The 20,995-nt window shown below is 46.1% G+C and overlaps 1 protein-coding gene across 2 annotated transcripts in view; it reads left to right on the forward strand.

Annotated features, from left to right (window-relative positions):
• Positions 1–20,995, forward strand: part of pah (phenylalanine hydroxylase) — a 141,209-nt gene that overhangs the window by 87,240 nt on the left and 32,974 nt on the right. For both annotated transcript variants that reach the window (XM_043708757.2, XM_043708756.2), the window contains 3 exons: positions 109–165; positions 8,322–8,417; positions 8,523–8,656. In XM_043708757.2, the coding sequence (XP_043564692.1) occupies positions 109–165; positions 8,322–8,417; positions 8,523–8,656 (287 nt within the window). The remainder of the gene's footprint in view (positions 1–108; positions 166–8,321; positions 8,418–8,522; positions 8,657–20,995) is intronic.

Raw genomic sequence — 20,995 nt, forward strand, 5'->3', positions numbered from 1 at the left:
TTCAATTAACAGGGGCCTGTGAATGGCCATCTTCTAATTTCATCTTGTGTCCAACTTGTCAATGCCTTTTACTAAATAACTGTTGTTTGTCATTCCCTATTCTTGCAGGAAATAGGACTTGCATCTCTGGGTGCTCCGGATGAATATGTTGAGAAGATTGCTACGGTATGTAGGAAGTCTCGTTTCATTTCTGTCTGTCTGTAATGTAAATTTTACCTGATCACTGGAGTGCACAGATGTGGGAGAAATGGATAGGAGGATACACTGAGAGAATTAGATCTGGAGGCCACAAATTTTGTGGAGCATGAACAATGAGACAGACCATTTGGGCAGGAGAGACTGTCTGGAGACTCCTGACAACTTTCTGCAGTTCTATTTTACAGGATCTGTGAGCCACTTTGGTCTGCATATTATAAAATGAACTGAAGTAAGGGTGAAAAAGATTTACTGGAATGGCCAGAACAGAAAGCTTATGCCTATTTGGAAAGATTGAACAATGGCTGGATGGACAAGCTTGGGCTGTTTTCTCCAGAAGATGAAAGTCTTTGGAATGAGCTGAAGATATCTTTAATGTTTGATTAGGTAGAACATACAAAAGATATTTACACTTATGGGAAGGACCAATACTACAGGCTATCAATATAAGACAGCCTTATCCAGGGCCTTGGTACGGCCACATCTTGAATATTGTGTACAGTTTTGGTCTTCTAGTCTGAGGAAGGATATTCTTGCTCATGAGGGAGTCCAGCAAAGGTTCACCAGACTGATTCCCGGGATAGCAGAAATGACACATGAGGAAAGACTGGATCGACTGGGCTTGTACTATCTGAATTTAGAAGAATGAGGAGGATCTCATAGAAACATATAAAATCCTGATGGGACTGGACAGGCTGGATGTGGAAAGAATGTTCTCGATGTTGGGCAAGTCCAGAACTAGGAGTCACAATCTAAGAATAAGGGATAAGCCATTCAGGACTGAATGAGGAAGAATTTCTTCACTCAGTGAGTTGTGAACCTGTGGAATTCTCTCCCTCAGGAAGCTGTTGGGGTCAGTTCATTAGATAGATTCAAGAGGGAGCTGGGCATGGCCCTTGTGGCTAAAGGGATCAAGGGGTATGGGAATGGAATACTGAGAGAGCATGATCAGCCATGATCATATTGAATGGTGGTGCAGGCTTGAAGGGTCAAATGGCCTACACCTGCACCTATATTCTAAGTTTCTAATAAATCCAGAGAGCAATCCAGAAACTTTTCCACTCAGAGAACTTTGGGAATGTAGAAGTCGCTCTCACAAAGAATGATCGAAGCAAATTAATTAAAAAGTAATCTAGACACACATGTGGGAAGAAACAGGTAGGAAGATACAATTTATTTGATTTAATCTTGAGACATGGTCATTGCTGGCTGGACTAGCATCTATTTCACCTCCCTAACTGCCCTTGAGAAGGTGATAGTGAGCTGGCTTCTTGAGCCCTTGCAGTTCACTTGATGCAGAGATGCTTACAATGCGGATAGGAAGGGAGTTCCTGAATTTTGACCGAGTGACAGTGAAGAAACAGTAATATATTTCCAAGTCAGTATGGTGACTGGCTTGGAGGGGAACTTGGAGAAATGGAAGGAGACTATTGTGGTGCAGAAACTCTTGCTTGGGGCAGTTGGTTGAATAGTTTGTTTCTTTGTTCCAAATACTTTGTCAGAATTTTAAAATAATTGATTGACAAAATGTACAAAATCACCATTAACAGGATTTAAAATGCAACATGCTTTGCCAGTAGTGCTCCAAATGGGCACGGTGGCTCAGTGTTTAGCACTGCTGTCTCACAGCACCAGGGACCCGGGTTCAATTCCAGCTTCAGGCGACTGTCTGTGTGGAGTTTCCCCATCTTCCCGTGTCTGCATGGATTCTGTCCAGGTTCCTCCCACGCTTCAAAGATGCGCAAGTTAGCTGAATTGGCCATGCTAAGTTGCCCATAGTGTTCCGGGATGTGTAGGTTAGGGGCATTAGTCATGGAGAGAAAATGAGGTCTGCAGATGCTGGAGATCAGAGATGGAAATGTGTTGCTGGAGAAGCGCAGCAGGTCAGGCAGCATCTAGGGAACAGGAGAATCGACGTTTCGGGCATTAGCCCTTCTTCAGGCATTAGTCATGGGTAAATGTAAAGTAATAGGGGAATGGGTCTGGGCAGGGTACTTGTTGGAAGGTCAGTGTGGACTTGTTGGGCTAAATGACATGTTTCCACACTAGAGGGATTGTATTCTATGATTATTGTTTCTGCTCTTCCTGTCATAGTGGGTTAGAAACAACCTTAGAATTGTCCACTTCTGTTGACATACAATGGGCTGAATCTTACCCAGAAATTGGTTTGTGTCTATTTTGGCGGTTTCCTGGAGGGTTTCTCTCTATGAGTCCTGGTGAGTTATCTCCCAGAAACAGAATCATAGAGTCGTAGAGCTGTGCAGCATAGGAACAGACCTTCAGTCCAACTCCAGACCAGAAATCTTAAACTAACCTAGTCCCATTTGCCAGCATTTGGCCCATATCCCTCTAAACCCTTCCTATTCATATACCCATCCAGATGCCTTTTAAATGTTATAATTAAACCAGCTTCCACCACTTCTTCTGGCAGCTCATTCCATACATCCATCACCCTCTGCTTGAAAATATTTTTCCTTAGGTCCCCTTTACATCTTTCCCCTCTCACCTCAAACTTGTGTCTCTAAAATTGGACTCCCCCCAACCCTGAGGAAAATACCTTGTCTAATCACCCTATCAATGCCTCTCATGATTTCATAAATCTCTGTAAGTTCATCCCTCCGCCTCCAGCATTCCAGGGAAAATAGCCCCAGCCTGTGGCTCAAACATCCTAAACCTGCCTCAATAGCTGCGTACCTTGCCACTACAGTGCACGGCTTGTATGTTTTCCCGCTCATTGCGGGCAGAGCTGTTGCCAGTTGCCTGGGCTTCCTGGCACCAGTTCCATCTTTAAAGCCTGGCACAGTTCATTTTATTTGCCCTAGAGCTGCTGATAGTGGGCAATAGCATCCCACTTCGCACAGAGGGGTCCTCGAGATTCTGTTGGATGGAGAAGGGGGTACTGTGCACTCACTGTCCAAGAAGCATTGCATGTGAAGTCAGTAAGTGATATGGAGTCGGAGGAGCAAGCAGTGAGCTGGAGTCACCAGGTACCTGCTTGGACTTTCATATCAAGGATTGTCACCCTCTGGTTTCTATCTGGGAAAATTGGAAACTGTATAACAGTGAGGAGCGGTGACCAAATTATGGTGTTAATGCGTACTGATAAGCTTCTCACTGCTCAGAATCTCATCTCACCCATCAACACCTCTGGTTAGGAAATGGGATGTTTTGCTCTTGACCGTGAGAACTCCTCACTGCTGATCCCACACAAATCTCCCAACTTTCTTGCCAATGCCTGCATGGTTCAGGACCTGGGACAATTAAACCAACCGTCCGAGGAGGGTCCCACCCAGACCCATTCCCGCTACCCTATAACCCTACATTTCCTATGGCCAATCCACCCTAACCTGCACATCTTTGGACCGTGGGAGGAAACCCACACAGACATAGGGAGAATATGTAAACTCCACATAGACAGTCGCCCGAAGCTGGAATCAAACCCAGGTCCCTGGCGCTGTGAGGCTGCAGCGTTAACCACTGAGCCACTATGCCACCCATAATCTTTTTCCATTATTCTTTCACGAGATGTCAGCACCACTGGCAAAGCCAGCACTTGTAATCCATCCCTAATTGTCATTGAAAAGAGTGGCCTGCTCAGCCATTTCAGAGGGCAAGAAAGATTAAACCACATTGCTGGGGATGTCGAGTAATGAATGGTTTAGACCTGGTAATGACAGCAGATGTCATGCCCGAAAGGGCCAATGCTCTAATGCTGTGGGGCCATGGTTTGAATTCCACCAATGATCGATGACATTTGAATTCAATTTTTAAAAATCCATAAATAAAGTGTAGCTACGCAATCATTATCAATTTCCTTTAAAAGCCATCTGGTTCACTCGTCCTTTAGGGAAGGAAATCTGCCATCCTTACCTGGTCTGGTCTGGCCTACATGTGACTCCAGACCCACAGCAATGTGGTTGATTATTAACAAAGGACTATTCCTTTGAAAAGGTCTCACAAGCCATTGAGGTTAAGCACAATTAGGAGAGATGACCTTGATAATGACACTTCGCACAAATAAACATGAATAAACTATATGAATTAATTTTAAAAACATATCCATACTTCTTCAGGTGATACACAGGGAAATATCGATAAGTTGTATGTTGTGGTAGAATAAACAACCTTCAGTAAAATTCTCAAGAGAAAACCCAGCAGCTCCCAGGATGCAATCAGGTTCCATTCTGTTTGTAACTTGAATTGTACGTGAGCCAGAACATAAAACATGACAATATAAAGTAGCCGTTTGTAAGTTAGGCAACTTTTGTATGTTGGATCTTTAAAATTGCTCCCCTGCATGGCATCCTGTTGGTAAATATAAGCATTTGTAAGGTGGACATTGGTAAATTGGAAGCCCCTGTGTATTCCAAGTTGTAATAAAGTTAAAATTAGCATTAAAACAGAGTAACACTTGCTAGCAGAGTATAAAACATCAATTTTAAGTGTCCAGCCTGTTATCTGAAGGAAATCTGTTGACTTGCCATTAAGATGAGACTGTAGCCTTTCTAATCTAACCCAGGAACAGCCTGGAAGCAGTATCTTAAAGGTTAAGCAATTATGTATCATTATCCCATGCCTTTCAGCCTCAATGGGACGTAGAAACAAAATCAAACAATTAAAGAATTAAAGCCTTGGTAATTATGAGCTGGGTATTAAATAATGAGAACAACAGCATCAATTGCTTCAAAGTGATGAATGCTTTAAACTGCAGCAGCTGGGACCAGCAGCAGAGTGGGTTTGTTCTCCTGAGCTCTGAATGAGGGTCAGACGGATGGGATCACTACACAGAGAGTGCCATCGCAAATCTCAGGAGGCTCTGTGCTGTTCTGTGAACCACCCCTTAGATGACAAAAGTGGTTAGGAGTTAGACGTAGCAGGAAAAAAGGGGCATGTGACAGATGTCAGGTTAGAAACCCATAGGAGCAAGGGTGGGCCATTCAGTCCATCAAGCCTGCTTTGCCTATCAATTAGATCATGGCTGATTATCTACCTCATTTCCTGTACTATCGCCATATTCCTTGATGTGATTATTAGTCTCCAGACATTCATCGATTTCTATCTTGACCCTGCTCAATAATTGAGCCTCCACAACTCTCCGAGGTAAAGAATGATGTCAAGGGTAGTCACTCTCATCTCCCCTCTCAGATTCTCCTGCTTTGTCCATGTTTGAAACAAGGCCATAATGAGGTCAGGAGCTAAGTGGCCCTGTCAGAATGCAAACAGGGCACCAGTGAGCAGGCTATTGCTGAGGAGATGCTGCTTGATAACACCTCCTCAATGCAGTAGGTATCTCCTGGGAGAGACTAGGACTGGAGGGCCTACTCTCTGAATAAGGGGAGACACATTTAAGACAAAGCTGAAGAGAAATTTCTTGTCTCAGAGGCTATTAGGTCTGTGAAATTCTTTACCACAGAGGGCTGTCGAGACTAGGTCATTAAGTGCATTCAAGGGATAAATAGATTTTCATTCAAAAATGAATCAAGAGGTGTGCAGAGAGGTTAGGAAGTGGAGTTGAGGATTCTCAGATCAGCCATTACCTCATGGAACGGCAGAACAGAAAGACTCAACAGCCAGCTTCTGCTCCTACATCTTATGACCTTGTAATCTTATGGTTAGGATCTGAAATGTCCTACCTGAGAGTGTTGTGGAGACACATTCAGTCATGGCTTTCAAAAGGGAATTGGAGAATTGCCAGAAAGGGATGATTTGTCGGCTGCAGGGAAAGGCTTTAGGGTGATGCGGTTGGTTGGATTAATTCAAACAGTATCACAGAGAGCAAGCACAGATGTAATGGGATGAGTGGCCTGCCTTCCTTCTTCAGTGGACGTAAAAGGTCCCAAGGTCACTAATTAAAGAAAGCCAGGCAAGTTCTCTCCTGTGCCTTGACCCATATTTATCTCCCAGGAAACATTGATAAAAAGCAGATATCTGGTAATGGTCATATTGTTGTTTCAGGGATGTGGCTGGTTCCACTGTTTTTTGCATTACAACAGTGAGTACGCTTCAAAAATAGCTTGTTATCCATAAAGTACTTTGGAATGCTCTGTCATCCTCAAAGTTACCATATAAATTTAAAGCTTTATCTATTCCTTTAGATTTCGGACCATGTAATACCACTTTTTCAGACACTGGTCAACTCCAGTATGGCAGAAATGCTATTGGGAACATATCAGCCCACATGGGTAGTTGACCCTAACCTCTTAGGAGTTTCAAGAACTGCAGATGCTGAGATCAGAGTCGAGGGTGTGGTGCTGGAAAACACCTAACCTTGGTTCCTGATGAAGGGCTTTTGCCCGAAACGTAGATCCTCTTGCTCCTCAGATTGCTGCCTGGTCTGCTCTACTTTTCCAGCACCACACTCTCGACTCTTAGGAGTTGCCCCAGGACCAGGTAAGGACTCCATGCTCAAAACTATGAACAACATCCAATAGCAGACCAAATGAATCTACAGTGATGAAGGGAAACAGAATAGTACTTCAAAGGAAGACAGCTGCTTCCAGGTTGATGACCTTTCAGGAAGATGACTTTAAGCAGACATGAGGAAGACATCAGCAAACTAATTTATGCTCTTTTTCCTCATCATAATGTACTTTGACATTAAAAAAGTAACGAAGAGGAGAGCAAAGGACCCTGAGGAGAAATGAGCATGAGTCATCAAAACGTAGGAAGTAGGAGCAGGAGTAGGCCATTAGGCCCTTCAAGCCTTCTCCATTATTCAGTATGATCATGGCTGATCATCCAACTCAATCACTATTCCCACTTTCTCCCCCATACTGTTTGACCCCTTTAACCCTAAAATCAAAATCTAACTCCTTCTGTAAATACATTTGATTTTTGGCCTCAGCCACTTTCTGTGGTAGAGAATCCCACAGGCTTCCCACTCTCTGGGTGAAGAGATTTCTCCTCATCTCAGTCCTAAATGTCCTGTCATTGGATCCCTGGTTCATATTTTCATCTATCACATTGGATAAGAATTTTAAAAATACACATCCTTTCACCAAACCAGATATCTGACACATATGGGCAATATATATCTCAGATTGATTTGCATCAAATTCATCTTCATTTGAACAATCTGAAAACAATTGCACCCCAAGCACAAATACACGCTTGCTTCTCTTTAAGTGGTGGTATTGGGGCACGTGATCACCTTGATAAACCAGGATGAAATTCCCTAATAATCCTAGGAACAGGAATAGGCCATCCGGCCCTTCGAGCCTGCTCCACCATTCAATAAGATCAAGATCTTTTCGTAGACTCAGTTCAACTTACCCACCCGCTCACCGTAACCCTTAATTCCTTCACTTAATTCCTTCACTGTTCAAAAATCTATCTACCTTAACTTTAAAAACATTCTATGAGGATTTCTTAACTGCTTCCCTGGGCAGGGAATTCCATAGACTAACAACCCTCTGGGTGTAGAGGTTCCTTCTCAATTCAGTCCTAAATCTGCTCCCCCTAATTTTGAGGCTATGTCCTCTTGTCCAAGTTTCACCCACCAGTGGAAACATCTCCTCTACTTCTACCTTATCTATTCCTTTCATAATTTTACATATTTCTATTAGATTCCCCCCCACCCCCATTCTTCTGAATTCTGGTCTAATATAACCCCAGTCTACTCAGTCTCTCCTCATAAAAACAACTGCCTCATCTCCAAACTCAACCTTACACATGGTGGCTGTCAGATAATAGGATGAATGTCACCATCAGGATTACATGCCAAATGATTTCATGCAGGCTCAGCCACGCTTGAGGGACCAAGGTCTCTCAGAATACTGTTTGCCTCATTCAGAAGTCTGGCTGAAACTGGGGAATTCACATCCGAGATATTGTCAAGCACTGACATTATTGCATATCTTGGCATTGGGAGGGCACCTGGCCTGGTAGACAGCAGTGTGCTTATTTCATAACTGCTCTTTGGGCAAGTAAATGCATGCCTGCCCACATCCAGTGAAATAATTCTTTTGAAAATGTAACTCCAAATATCCAGTTTTGCTCTCAGCATTTTCCCACACAATCTTAGTGAAGAGCTCTGGCTACAGGTGTTCCCAGACGAGTCAGTTTGATAATGTAGTTTGCCAGCCCAGATCCTGCTGACTAGATCCTCTTCCTGTTCTGATTCACAGGTTTATTGGTTCACAGTGGAGTTCGGTCTCTGTAAGCAGAATACCGAGATTAAGGCATATGGCGCAGGGCTACTGTCATCCTTTGGAGAGCTGCAGGTCAGTTGTTTTCCATTGCCCTTCCCTCTCAGATGTTTGTCTTTCTGTGCTCATGCTTACAGTAGAAATTGCACCAGTCTAAGTGAATGACATTTTCCTTTCCAGTATTGCCTAACAAATGAACCAGAACTGCGTCCCTTTGACCCAGTAAAGACAGTTGATCAGAAATATCCAATCACTAAATTCCAACCAATCTACTTTGTTGCTGAATCGTTTGAAGATGCAAAGGAGAAAGTGAGGTAACTTGGCACGTTGCAAATAAAATGAGACCCTTGACCTGGTTCATGACTATGCTTTATCTCAATTCCATTTTCCCGCCTTTATACATTATCCCTTGAAATGCTTGGAGGAGGTTGTATTGTAGTCATGACTAGCCCACCAGAGACCCGAACTAATGCTCTTGAGCAATGAGTTCAAAGCCCAACATAGCAGCTAGTGGAATTTAAATTCAATTTCATAAAAACATTCTTCAATATAAAGCTGGTCTCAGTCATGGTGACCAAGAAAGCTATTATTAATTGTTGGAGAAGCCCTTTGGTTCACTTTAAGGAAGGAAATCTGCTGCCTTCACCCCTCTGGCCTACATGCGACTCCAGACCCACAGCAATGTGGTTGACTCCAAATGGCGTGGCAAGACATTTTACACACTCACCTGAGGTTTTCTGCAAAGTGGCCATTCAATCTACATCTTTTGTTTCTTTTTCTACCCCATCCCATTGACCCTGGAGGACCAACTCTTCTATCATTTGATCTCTCCTGTTTTCTACCCCATCACAGAACTTCATTTTTACTTCTATCCAACACACCCCATGCTCAAACGTATCCTAGGATATTATAGGAAGTTGGAGAGGAAATTGTGGGCACCCTAGCAGAAGTATTAGTATCGTCTATAACCACAGGTGAAGTGCCAGAGGACTGGAAGGGGCTAACATTGTCTTGTAAGGAGAAGTCTGGAAACTATAGACCTGTGAGTTTGACATCAGTAGAGGGTGTGTTTGTTGGAAGTGATTCTGAAAGATAGCTTTTAGATGCATTAGAGAGGCTAAGAATGATTAGGGATAGCCAGAATAGCCTTGTGTGTGGAAAATCATGTCACACAAAATTGATTGAGTCTTTTGCAGAATTAGCCAAAAGGATTGATGAGGGCAGAGTGGTAGAAGTTATTTACTTGGACTTTAGTAAATCCTTTAATAAGATTCCATATGGTAGACCAGTTAGTAAAGTTAGATCCCATAGGATTCAGTGTGAGCTTGCCAATTGGATACAAAGTTGGCTTGATGGTAGGAGGCAGAGCGTGGTGGTGAAAGTTTGTTTTTGAACTGGAGGCCTGTGACCAATGGTGTTCTGCAGGGATCGGTACTAGGACCACTTATATTTGTCATTATGTAAATGATTTGGGTGAGAATATAGGAGGAGTTTGGTAAGTTTGTGAATGACACCAAAATTGGTGGTATAATGGACACTTTGCTCTCTCTCTTTCTCTCTCTCTCTCTCTCTCTCTCTCTCTCACACACACACACTTGAACACATACTCACACATACAAATGCACACACGCGCACACACACACTACAGAGGATGCATACTAATTCACTCATGGAATGTGGACATCTCTGGCAAGGCCAGCATGATTCTGGCTCTTAGCCTGCTTTCTGAGCATGTACTCACTTTGCACTTACTTGGAGACTACCAGCCTGTGTACATGACACATAGCTTTATTAATACACATTCACTAGGGTACAGGCTAACAGTCTGTGGGTTCAGTGCTCAGTTACAAGCTGACAGTCAGTGTGTTCAGTGCTCAGTTACAGGCTGATGGTCTGCATGTTCAGTGCTCAGTTACAGGCTGACAGTCTGTGGGTTCAGTGCTCAGTTACAGGCTGACAGTCATGTGTTCAGTAGTAAGTAAAGGCTGACAGGCTGTGTGTTCAGTGCTCAGTTACAGGCTGACGGGCTGTGGGTTCAGTGCTCAGTTACAGGCTGACAGTATGTGGGTTCAGTGCTCAGTTACAGGCTGACAGTCATGTGTTCAGTAGTAAGTAAAGGCTGACAGGCTGTGTGTTCAGTGCTCAGTTACAGGCTGACGGGCTGTGTGTTCAGTGCTCAGTTACAGACTGATAGGCTGTGTGTTCAGTGCTTAGTTACAGGCTGACTGTCAGTGTGTTCAGTGCTCAGTTACAGGCTGAAAGGGTATGTGATCAGTGCTCAATTACAGGCTGACGGGCTGTGAGTTCAATGCTCAGTTACAGGATCACAGCCTGTGTTTGGTGCTCAGTTAGAGGCTGACAGTCTGTGTGTTCAGTGCTCAGTTACAGGCTGACAGTCAGTGTGTTCAGTGCTCAGTTGCAGGCTGACAGTCTGTGTGTGTTCAGTGTTCCATTTCAGGCTGACAGTCGGTGTGTTCAGTGCTCAGTCACAGGCTGACAGGCTATGTGATCAGTGCTCAGTTACAGGCTGACGGGCTGTGAGTTCAATGCTCAGTTACAGGCTGACAGCCAGTGTGTTCAGTGCTCAGTTACATGTTAATAGGCTGTGTGTTCAGTGCTCAGTTACAGGCTGACAGTCTGTGTGTCCAGTGCTCAATTACAGGCTGACATTTTTGTGTGTTCAATGCTCAGTTACAGGCTGACAGTCGGTGTGTTCAATGATCATTACAGGCTGACAGTCAGTGTGTTCAGTTCTCTTTACAGGCTGTCAGTCAGTGTGTTTGGTGTTCAGTTACAGGCTGATGGGATGTGTGTTCACTGCTCAGTTACAGGCTGATAAGCTGTGTGCTCAGTGCTTAGTTACAGGCTGACAGGCAATGTGTGTGGTGCTCAGTTACAGTCTGACAGTCAGTGTATCAGTGCGCAGATACAGTTTGACAGCCTGTGTGTTCAGTGCTCAGTTACAGGCTGACACACAGTGTGTTCAGTGCTTAGTTACAGGCTGACTGTCAGTGTGTTCAGTGCTCAGTTACAGGCTGACAGGCTATGTGATCAGTGCTCAGTTACAGGCTGATGGGTTCTGAGTTCAATGCTCAGTTACAGGATGAGAGCCTGTGTTTGGTGCCCAGTTACTGGCGGATGGGCTGTGCGTTCAGTGCTCAGTTAGTGGCTGACAGGCTGTGTGTTCAGTGCTCAGTTACAGGCTGCCAGGCTGTATGGTTGGTGCTCAGTTACAGGCTGACAGTCTATGTTTGGTGCTCAGATACAGGCTGACAGTCTGTGTTCAATGCTTAGTTACAGGCTGACAGTCTGTGTGTTCAGTGCTCAGTTACAGGCTGACAGTCTGTGTGTTCAATGCTCAGTTACAGGCTGACAGGCTATTTGATCAGTGCTCAGTTACAGGGTGATGGGCTGTGAGTTCAATGCTCAGTTACAGGATGACAGCCTGTGTTTGGTGCTCAGTTAGAGGCTGACAGTCTGTGTGTTCAGTGCTCAGTTACAGGCTGACAGTCTGTGTGTCCAGTGCTCAGTTACAGGCTGACATTCTGTGTGTTCAGTACTCAGTTACAGGCTGACAGGCTGTGTGTTCAGTGATCAGTTACAGGCTGACAGTGTGTTCAGTGCTCATTTACAGGCTGACAGTCAGTCTGTTTGGTGTTCAGTTACAGGCTGATGGGCTGTGTGTTCAGTGCTCACTTACAGGCTAACAGTCAGTGTGTTCAGTGCTCAGTTTCAGGCTGACAGGCTGTGTGTTTGGTGCTCAGTTTCAGGCTGACAGGCTGTGTGTTTGGTGTTCAGTTACAGGCTGATGGGCTGTGTGTTCAGTGCTCAGTTACAGGCTGACAGTCTGTGTGTTCAATGCTCAGTTACAGGCTGACAGTCTGTGTGTTCAATGCTCAGTTACAGGCTGACAGGCTATTTGATCAGTGCTCAGTTACAGGGTGATGGTCTGTGAGTTCAATGCTCAGTTACAGGATGACAGCCTGTGTTTGGTGCTCAGTTAGAGGCTGACAGTCTGTGTGTTCAGTGCTCAGTTACAGGCTGACAGGCTGTGTGTTCAGTGCTCAGTTACAGGCTGACAGTGTGTTCAGTGCTCATTTACCGGCTGACAGTCAGTCTGTTTGGTGTTCAGTTACAGGCTGATGGGCTGTGTGTTCAGTGCTCACTTACAGGCTAACAGTCAGTGTGTTCAGTGCTCCGTTTCAGGCTGACAGGCTGTGTGTTCGGTGCTCAGTTTCAGGCTGACAGGCTGTGTGTTTGGTGTTCAGTTACAGGCTGATGTGCTGTGTTTTCAGTGCTCAGTTACAAGCTGACTGTCTTTGTGTTCAGTTCTCAATTACAGACTACCTGCCTGTGTGGTCGGTGTTCAGTTACAAGCTGACGGGCTGTGTTCGGTACTCAGTTACAATTGGATGGGCTGTGTGTTTAGTTCTCAGTTACAGGCTGTGTGTTCTTTGCTCAGTTACAGGCTGACAGTCTGTGTGTTCAATGCTCAGTTACAGGCTGACAGTCTATGTGTTCAGTGTTCCATTACAGGCTGATGGGCTGTGTGTTCAGTGCTTAGTTACAGGCGGACTGTCAGTGTGTTCAGTGCTCAGTTACAGGCTGACAGTCCGTGTGATTGGTGTTCAGTTACAGGCTGATGTGCTGTGTGTTCAGTGCTCAGTTACAGGCTGACAGACTGTGTTCAGTACTCAGTTACAGTCTGACAGTCTGTGTGTTCAGTGCTCAGTTACAAGCTGACAGTCAGTGTTTTCAATGCTCAGTTACAAGCTGACTATCTGTGTGTTCAGTTCTCAATTACACACTACCAGCCTGTGTGGTCGGTGTTCAGTTACAAGCTGACAGGCTGTGTTCGGTACTCAGTTACATTTGGATGGGCTGTGTGTTTAGTTCTCAGTTACAGGCTGTGTGTTCTTTGCTCAGTTACAGGCTGACAGTCTGTGTGTTCAATGCTCAGTTACAGGCTGACAGTCTATGTGTTCAGTGTTCCATTACAGGCTGATGGGCTGTGTGTTCAGTGCTTAGTTACAGGCGGACTGTCAGTGTGTTCATTGCTCCGTTACAGACTGACAGTCAGTGTGTTCAGTGCGCAGATACAGTCTGACAGCCTGTGTGTTCAGTGCTGAGTTACAGGCTGACAGGCTGTGAGTTCAATGCTCAGTTGCATCGTGAGAGCCTGTGTTCAGTGCTCAGTTGCAGGCTGACAGTCTGTGTGTTCAGTGTTCCATTTCAGGCTGACAGTCAGTGTGTTCGGTGCTCAGTCACAGGCTTACAGGCAATGTGATCAGTGCTCAGTTACAGGCTGACGGGCTGTGAGTTCAATGCTCAGTTACAAGATGACAGGCTGTGTTCAGTGTTCCATTACAGCCTGACAGTCAGTGCTTTCAGTGCTTAGTTACAGGCTGACTGTCAGTGTGTTCAGTGCTCACTTATAGGTTGATAGGCTATGTGATCAGTGCTCAGTTACAGGCTGACGGACTGTGAGTTCAATGCTCAGTTACAGGATGATTGCCTGTGTTTGGTGCTCAGTTACAGGCTGACCATCTGTGTGTTCGGTGCTTAGTTACAGGCTGACATTCTGTGTGTTCAGTGCTCAGTTAGAGGCTGACAGGCTGTGTGTTTGGTGATCAGTTACAGGCTGATGGGCTGTGTATTCTTTGCTCAGTTACAGGCTGACAGGCTGTGAAGGGCTTTTGCCCAAAACATCGATTTCGAAGCTCCTTGGATGCTGCCTGAACTGCTGTGCTCTTCCAGCACCACTAATCCAGGCTGTGTGATCTGTGCTCATTTACAGGCTCACAGTCTGTGTGTTCATTGCTCCGTTACAGACTGACAGTCAGTGTGTTCAGTGCGCAGATACAGTCTGATAGCCTGTGTGTTCAGTGCTCAGTTACAGGCTGACAGGCTGTGAGTTCAATGCTCAGTTGCATGGTGAGAGCCTGTGTTCAGTGCTCAGTTACAGGCTGACAGGCTGTGAGTTCAATGCTCAGTTGCATGGTGAGAGCCTGTGTTCAGTGATCAGTTGCAGGCTGACAGTCTGTGTGTTCAGTGTTCCATTTCAGGCTGACAGTCAGTGTGTTCGGTGCTCAGTCACAGGCTTACAGGCAATGTGATCAGTGCTCAGTTACCGGCCGACGGGCTGTGAGATCAATGCTCAGTTACAGGATGACAGCCAGTGTGTTCAGTGCTCAGTTACATGTTAATAGGCTGTGTGTTCAGTGCTCAATTACAGGCTGACAGTCTGTGTGTCCAGTGCTCAATTACAGGCTGACATTTTTGTGTGTTCAATGCTCAGTTACAGGCTGACAGTCAGTGTGTTCAGTTCTCTTTACAGGCTGTCAGTCAGTGTGTTTGGTGTTCAGTTACAGGCTGATGGGATGTGTGTTCACTGCTCAGTTACAGGCTGATAGGCTTTGTGCTCAGTGCTTAGTTACAGGCTGACAGGCAATGTGTGTGGTGCTCAGTTACAGTCTGACAGTCAGTGTATCAGTGCGCAGATACAGTTTGACAGCCTGTGTGTTCAGTGCTCAGTTACAGGCTGACAGTCAGTGTGTTCAGTGCTTAGTTACAGGCTGACTGTCAGTGTGTTCAGTGCTCAGTTACAGGTTGACAGGCTATGTGATCAGTGCTCAGTTACCGGTTGATGGGCTCTGAGTTCAATGCTCAGTTACAGGATGACAGCCTGTGTTTGGTGCTCAGTTAGGCTGACAGTCTGGGTGTTCAGTGCTCAGTTACAGGCTGACAATCTGTGTGTTTAGTGTCCAGTTACAAGCTGACAGTCTGTGTGTTAAGTGCTCAGTTACAGGCTGACAGTCTGTGTGTTCTGTGCTCAGTTACAGACTGACAATCTGTGTGTTTGGTGTTCAGTTGCAGGTTGGTGGGCTGTGTGTTCAGTGCTCAGTTACAGTCTGACAGTCTGTGTGTTCTTTCCTCAGTTACAGGCTGACAGTCTGTGTGTTCAGTGCTTAGTTACAGGCTGACTGTCAGTGTGTTCAATGCTCGGTTACAGGCTGACAGGCTATGTGATCAGTGCTCAGTTACAGGGTGATGGGCTGTGAGTTCAATGCTCAGTTACAGGATGACAGCCTGTGTTTGGTGCTCAGTTAGAGGCTGACAGTCTGTGTGTTCAGTGCTCAGTTACAGGCTGACATTCTGTGTGTTCAGCGCTCAGTTACAGGCTGACAGGCTGTGTGTTCAGTGCTCAGTTACAGTCTGACAGTGTGTTCAGTGCTCATTTACAGGCTGACAGTCAGTGTGTTTGATGTTCAGTTACAGGCTGATGGGCTGTGTGTTCAGTGCTCACTTACAGGCTAACAGTCAGTGTGTTCAGTGCTCCGTTTCAGGCTGACAGGCTGTGTGTTCGGTGCTCAGTTTCAGGCTGACAGGCTGTGTGTTTGGTGTTCAGTTACAGGCTGATGTGCTGTGTGTTCAGTGCTCAGTTTCAGGCTGACAGGCTGTGTTCAGCACTCAGTTACGGTCTGACAGTCTGTGTGTTCAGTGCTCAGTTACAAGCTGACAGTCAGTGTTTTCAGTGCTCAGTTACAAGCTGACTGTCTTTGTGTTCAGTTCTCAATTACAGACTACCTGCCTGTGTGGTCGGTGTTCAGTTACAAGCTGACGGGCTGTGTTCGGTACTCAGTTACAATTGGATGGGCTGTGTGTTTAGTTCTCAGTTACAGGCTGTGTGTTCTTTGCTCAGTTACAGGCTGACAGTCTGTGTGTTCAATGCTCAGTTACAGGCTGACAGTCTATGTGTTCAGTGTTCCATTACAGGCTGATGGGCTGTGTGTTCAGTGCTTAGTTACAGGCGGACTGTCAGTGTGTTCAGTGCTCAGTTACAGGCTGACAGTCCGTGTGATTGGTGTTCAGTTACAGGCTGATGTGCTGTGTGTTCAGTGCTCAGTTACAGGCTGACAGACTGTGTTCAGTACTCAGTTACAGTCTGACAGTCTGTGTGTTCAGTGCTCAGTTACAAGCTGACAGTCAGTGTTTTCAATGCTCAGTTACAAGCTGACTATCTGTGTGTTCAGTTCTCAATTACACACTACCAGCCTGTGTGGTCGGTGTTCAGTTACAAGCTGACAGGCTGTGTTCGGTACTCAGTTACATTTGGATGGGCTGTGTGTTTAGTTCTCAGTTACAGGCTGTGTGTTCTTTGCTCAGTTACAGGCTGACAGTCTGTGTGTTCAATGCTCAGTTACAGGCTGACAGTCTATGTGTTCAGTGTTCCATTACAGGCTGATGGGCTGTGTGTTCAGTGCTTAGTTACAGGCGGACTGTCAGTGTGTTCATTGCTCCGTTACAGACTGACAGTCAGTGTGTTCAGTGCGCAGATACAGTCTGACAGCCTGTGTGTTCAGTGCTGAGTTACAGGCTGACAGGCTGTGAGTTCAATGCTCAGTTGCATCGTGAGAGCCTGTGTTCAGTGCTCAGTTGCAGGCTGACAGTCTGTGTGTTCAGTGTTCCATTTCAGGCTGACAGTCAGTGTGTTCGGTGCTCAGTCACAGGCTTACAGGCAATGTGATCAGTGCTCAGTTACAGGCTGACGGGCTGTGAGTTCAATGCTCAGTTACAAGATGACAGGCTGTGTTCAGTGTTCCATTACAGCCTGACAGTCAGTGCTTTCAGTGCTTAGTTACAGGCTGACTGTCAGTGTGTTCAGTGCTCACTTATAGGTTGATAGGCTATGTGATCAGTGCTCAGTTACAGGCTGACGGACTGTGAGTTCAATGCTCAGTTACAGGATGATTGCCTGTGTTTGGTGCTCAGTTACAGGCTGACCATCTGTGTGTTCGGTGCTTAGTTACAGGCTGACATTCTGTGTGTTCAGTGCTCAGTTAGAGGCTGACAGGCTGTGTGTTTGGTGATCAGTTACAGGCTGATGGGCTGTGTATTCTTTGCTCAGTTACAGGCTGACAGGCTGTGAAGGGCTTTTGCCCAAAACATCGATTTCGAAGCTCCTTGGATGCTGCCTGAACTGCTGTGCTCTTCCAGCACCACTAATCCAGGCTGTGTGATCTGTGCTCATTTACAGGCTCACAGTCTGTGTGTTCATTGCTCCGTTACAGACTGACAGTCAGTGTGTTCAGTGCGCAGATACAGTCTGATAGCCTGTGTGTTCAGTGCTCAGTTACAGGCTGACAGGCTGTGAGTTCAATGCTCAGTTGCATGGTGAGAGCCTGTGTTCAGTGCTCAGTTACAGGCTGACAGGCTGTGAGTTCAATGCTCAGTTGCATGGTGAGAGCCTGTGTTCAGTGATCAGTTGCAGGCTGACAGTCTGTGTGTTCAGTGTTCCATTTCAGGTTGACAGTCAGTGTGTTCGGTGCTCAGTCACAGGCTTACAGGCAATGTGATCAGTGCTCAGTTACAGGCTGATGGGCTGTGAGTTCAATGCTCAGTTACAAGATGACAGCCAGTGTGTTCAGTGCTCAGTTACATGTTAATAGGCTGTGTGTTCAGTGCTCAATTACAGACGGACTTTTTGTGTGTTCAATGCTCAGTTACAGGCTGACAGTCGGTGTGTTCAGTGATCATTACAGGCTGACAGTCAGTGTATTCAGTTCTCTTTACAGGCTGTCAGTCAGTGTGTTTGGTGTTCAGTTACAGGCTGATGAGATGTGTGTTCAGTGCGCAGATACAGTTTGACAGCCTGTGTGTTCAGTGCTCAGTTACAGGCAGACAGGCTATGTCATCAGTGCTCAATTACAGGCTGACGGGCTGTGAGTTCAATGCTCAGTTACAGGATGACAGCCTGTGTTTGGTGCTCAGTTAGAGGCTGACAGTCTGTGTGGTCAGTGCTCAGTTACAGGCTGACAGTCTGTGTGTTCAGTGTTCCATTTCAGGCTGACGGTCGGTGTGTTCAGTGCTCAGTCACAGGCTGACATTTTTGTGTGTTCAATGCTCAGTTACAGGCTGACAGTCAGTGTGTTCAGTTCTCTTTACAGGCTGTCAGTCAGTGTGTTTGGTGTTCAGTTACAGGCTGATGGGATGTGTGTTCACTGCTCAGTTACAGGCTGATAGGCTTTGTGCTCAGTGCTTAGTTACAGGCTGACAGGCAATGTGTGTGGTGCTCAGTTACAGTCTGACAGTCAGTGTATCAGTGCGCAGATACAGTTTGACAGCCTGTGTGTTCAGTGCTCAGTTACAGGCTGACAGTCAGTGTGTTCAGTGCTTAGTTACAGGCTGACTGTCAGTGTGTTCAGTGCTCAGTTACAGGTTGACAGGCTATGTGATCAGTGCTCAGTTACCGGTTGATGGGCTCTGAGTTCAATGCTCAGTTACAGGATGACAGCCTGTGTTTGGTGCTCAGTTAGGCTGACAGTCTGTGTGTTAAGTGCTCAGTTACAGGCTGACAGTCTGTGTGTTCTGTGCTCAGTTACAGACTGACAATCTGTGTGTTTGGTGTTCAGTTGCAGGTTGGTGGGCTGTGTGTTCAGTGCTCAGTTACAGTCTGACAGTCTGTGTGTTCTTTGCTCAGTTACAGGCTGACAGTCTGTGTGTTCAGTGCTTAGTTACAGGCTGACTGTCAGTGTGTTCAATGCTCGGTTACAGGCTGACAGGCTATGTGATCAGTGCTCAGTTACAGGGTGATGGGCTGTGAGTTCAATGCTCAGTTACAGGATGACAGCCTGTGTTTGGTGCTCAGTTAGAGGCTGACAGTCTGTGTGTTCAGTGCTCAGTTACAGGCTGACATTCTGTGTGTTCAGCGCTCAGTTACAGGCTGACAGGCTGTGTGTTCAGTGCTCAGTTACAGTCTGACAGTGTGTTCAGTGCTCATTTACAGGCTGACAGTCAGTGTGTTTGATATTCAGTTACAGGCTGATGGGCTGTGTGTTCAGTGCTCACTTACAGGCTAACAGTCAGTGTGTTCAGTGCTCAGTTTCAGGCTGACAGGCTGTGTGTTCGGTGCTCAGTTTCAGGCTAACAGTCTGTGTGTTTGGTGTTCAGTTACAGGCTGATGGGCTGTGTGTTCAGTGCTCAGTTACAGGCTGACAGGCTGTGTGTTGGGTGCTCAGTTACAGGCTGACAGTCAGTGTGATTGGTGTTCAGTTACAGGCTGACAGGCTGTGTTCAGCACTCAGTTACAGTCTGACAGTCTGTGTGTTCAGTGCTCAGTTACAAGCTGACAGTCAGTGTGATTGGTGTTCAGTTACAGGCTGACAGGCTGTGTGTTCAGTGCTCAGTTACAGGCTGACAGCCTGTGTTCAGTACTCAGTTACAGTCTGACAGTCTGTGTGTTCAGTGCTCAGTTACAAGCTGACAGTCAGTGTTTTCAGTGCTCAGTTGCAAGCTGACTGTGTGTTCAGTTCTCAATTACAGACTACCAGCCTGTGTGGTCGGTGTTCAGTTACAAGCTGACAGGCTGTGCTCGGTACTCAGTTACAATTGGATAGGCTGTGTGTTTAGTTCTCAGTTACAGGCTGTGTGTTCTTTGCTCAGTTACAGGCTGACAGTCTGTGTGTTCAATGCTCAGTTACAGGCTGACAGTCTATGTGTTCAGTGTTCCATTACAGGCTGATGGGCTGTGTGTTCAGTGCTTAGTTACAGGCTGACTGTCAGTGTGTTCAGTGCTCAGTTACAGGCTGACAGGCTATGTGATCAGTGCTCAGTTCAGGGTGATGGGGCTGTGAGTTAAATGCTCACTTACGGGATGACAGCCTGTTTTTGGTGCTCAGTTACGCCGACAGTCTGTGTGTTCAGTGCTCAGTTACAGGCTGACAGTCTGTGTGTTCAATGCTCAGTTACAGGCTGACAGTCTATGTGTTCAGTGTTCCATTACAGGCTGATGGGCTGTGTGTTCAGTGCTTAGTTACAGGCGGACTGTCAGTGTGTTCATTGCTCCGTTACAGACTGACAGTCAGTGTGTTCAGTGCGCAGATACAGTCTGACAGCCTGTGTGTTCAGTGCTGAGTTACAGGCTGACAGGCTGTGAGTTCAATGCTCAGTTGCATCGTGAGAGCCTGTGTTCAGTGCTCAGTTGCAGGCTGACAGTCTGTGTGTTCAGTGTTCCATTTCAGGCTGACAGTCAGTGTGTTCGGTGCTCAGTCACAGGCTTACAGGCAATGTGATCAGTGCTCAGTTACAGGCTGACGGGCTGTGAGTTCAATGCTCAGTTACAAGATGACAGGCTGTGTTCAGTGTTCCATTACAGCCTGACAGTCAGTGCTTTCAGTGCTTAGTTACAGGCTGACTGTCAGTGTGTTCAGTGCTCACTTATAGGTTGATAGGCTATGTGATCAGTGCTCAGTTACAGGCTGACGGACTGTGAGTTCAATGCTCAGTTACAGGATGATTGCCTGTGTTTGGTGCTCAGTTACAGGCTGACCATCTGTGTGTTCGGTGCTTAGTTACAGGCTGACATTCTGTGTGTTCCGTGCTCAGTTAGAGGCTGACAGGCTGTGTGTTTGGTGATCAGTTACAGGCTGATGGGCTGTGTATTCTTTGCTCAGTTACAGGCTGACAGGCTGTGAAGGGCTTTTGCCCAAAACATCGATTTCGAAGCTCCTTGGATGCTGCCTGAACTGCTGTGCTCTTCCAGCACCACTAATCCAGGCTGTGTGATCTGTGCTCATTTACAGGCTCACAGTCTGTGTGTTCATTGCTCCGTTACAGACTGACAGTCAGTGTGTTCAGTGCGCAGATACAGTCTG

The sequence above is a fragment of the Chiloscyllium plagiosum genome, unplaced genomic scaffold, assembly GCF_037043375.1.
Source record: "Chiloscyllium plagiosum isolate Xiang-an unplaced genomic scaffold, Cpla_swu_hap1 HiC_scaffold_19, whole genome shotgun sequence".
NCBI lineage: Eukaryota > Metazoa > Chordata > Chondrichthyes > Orectolobiformes > Hemiscylliidae > Chiloscyllium > Chiloscyllium plagiosum.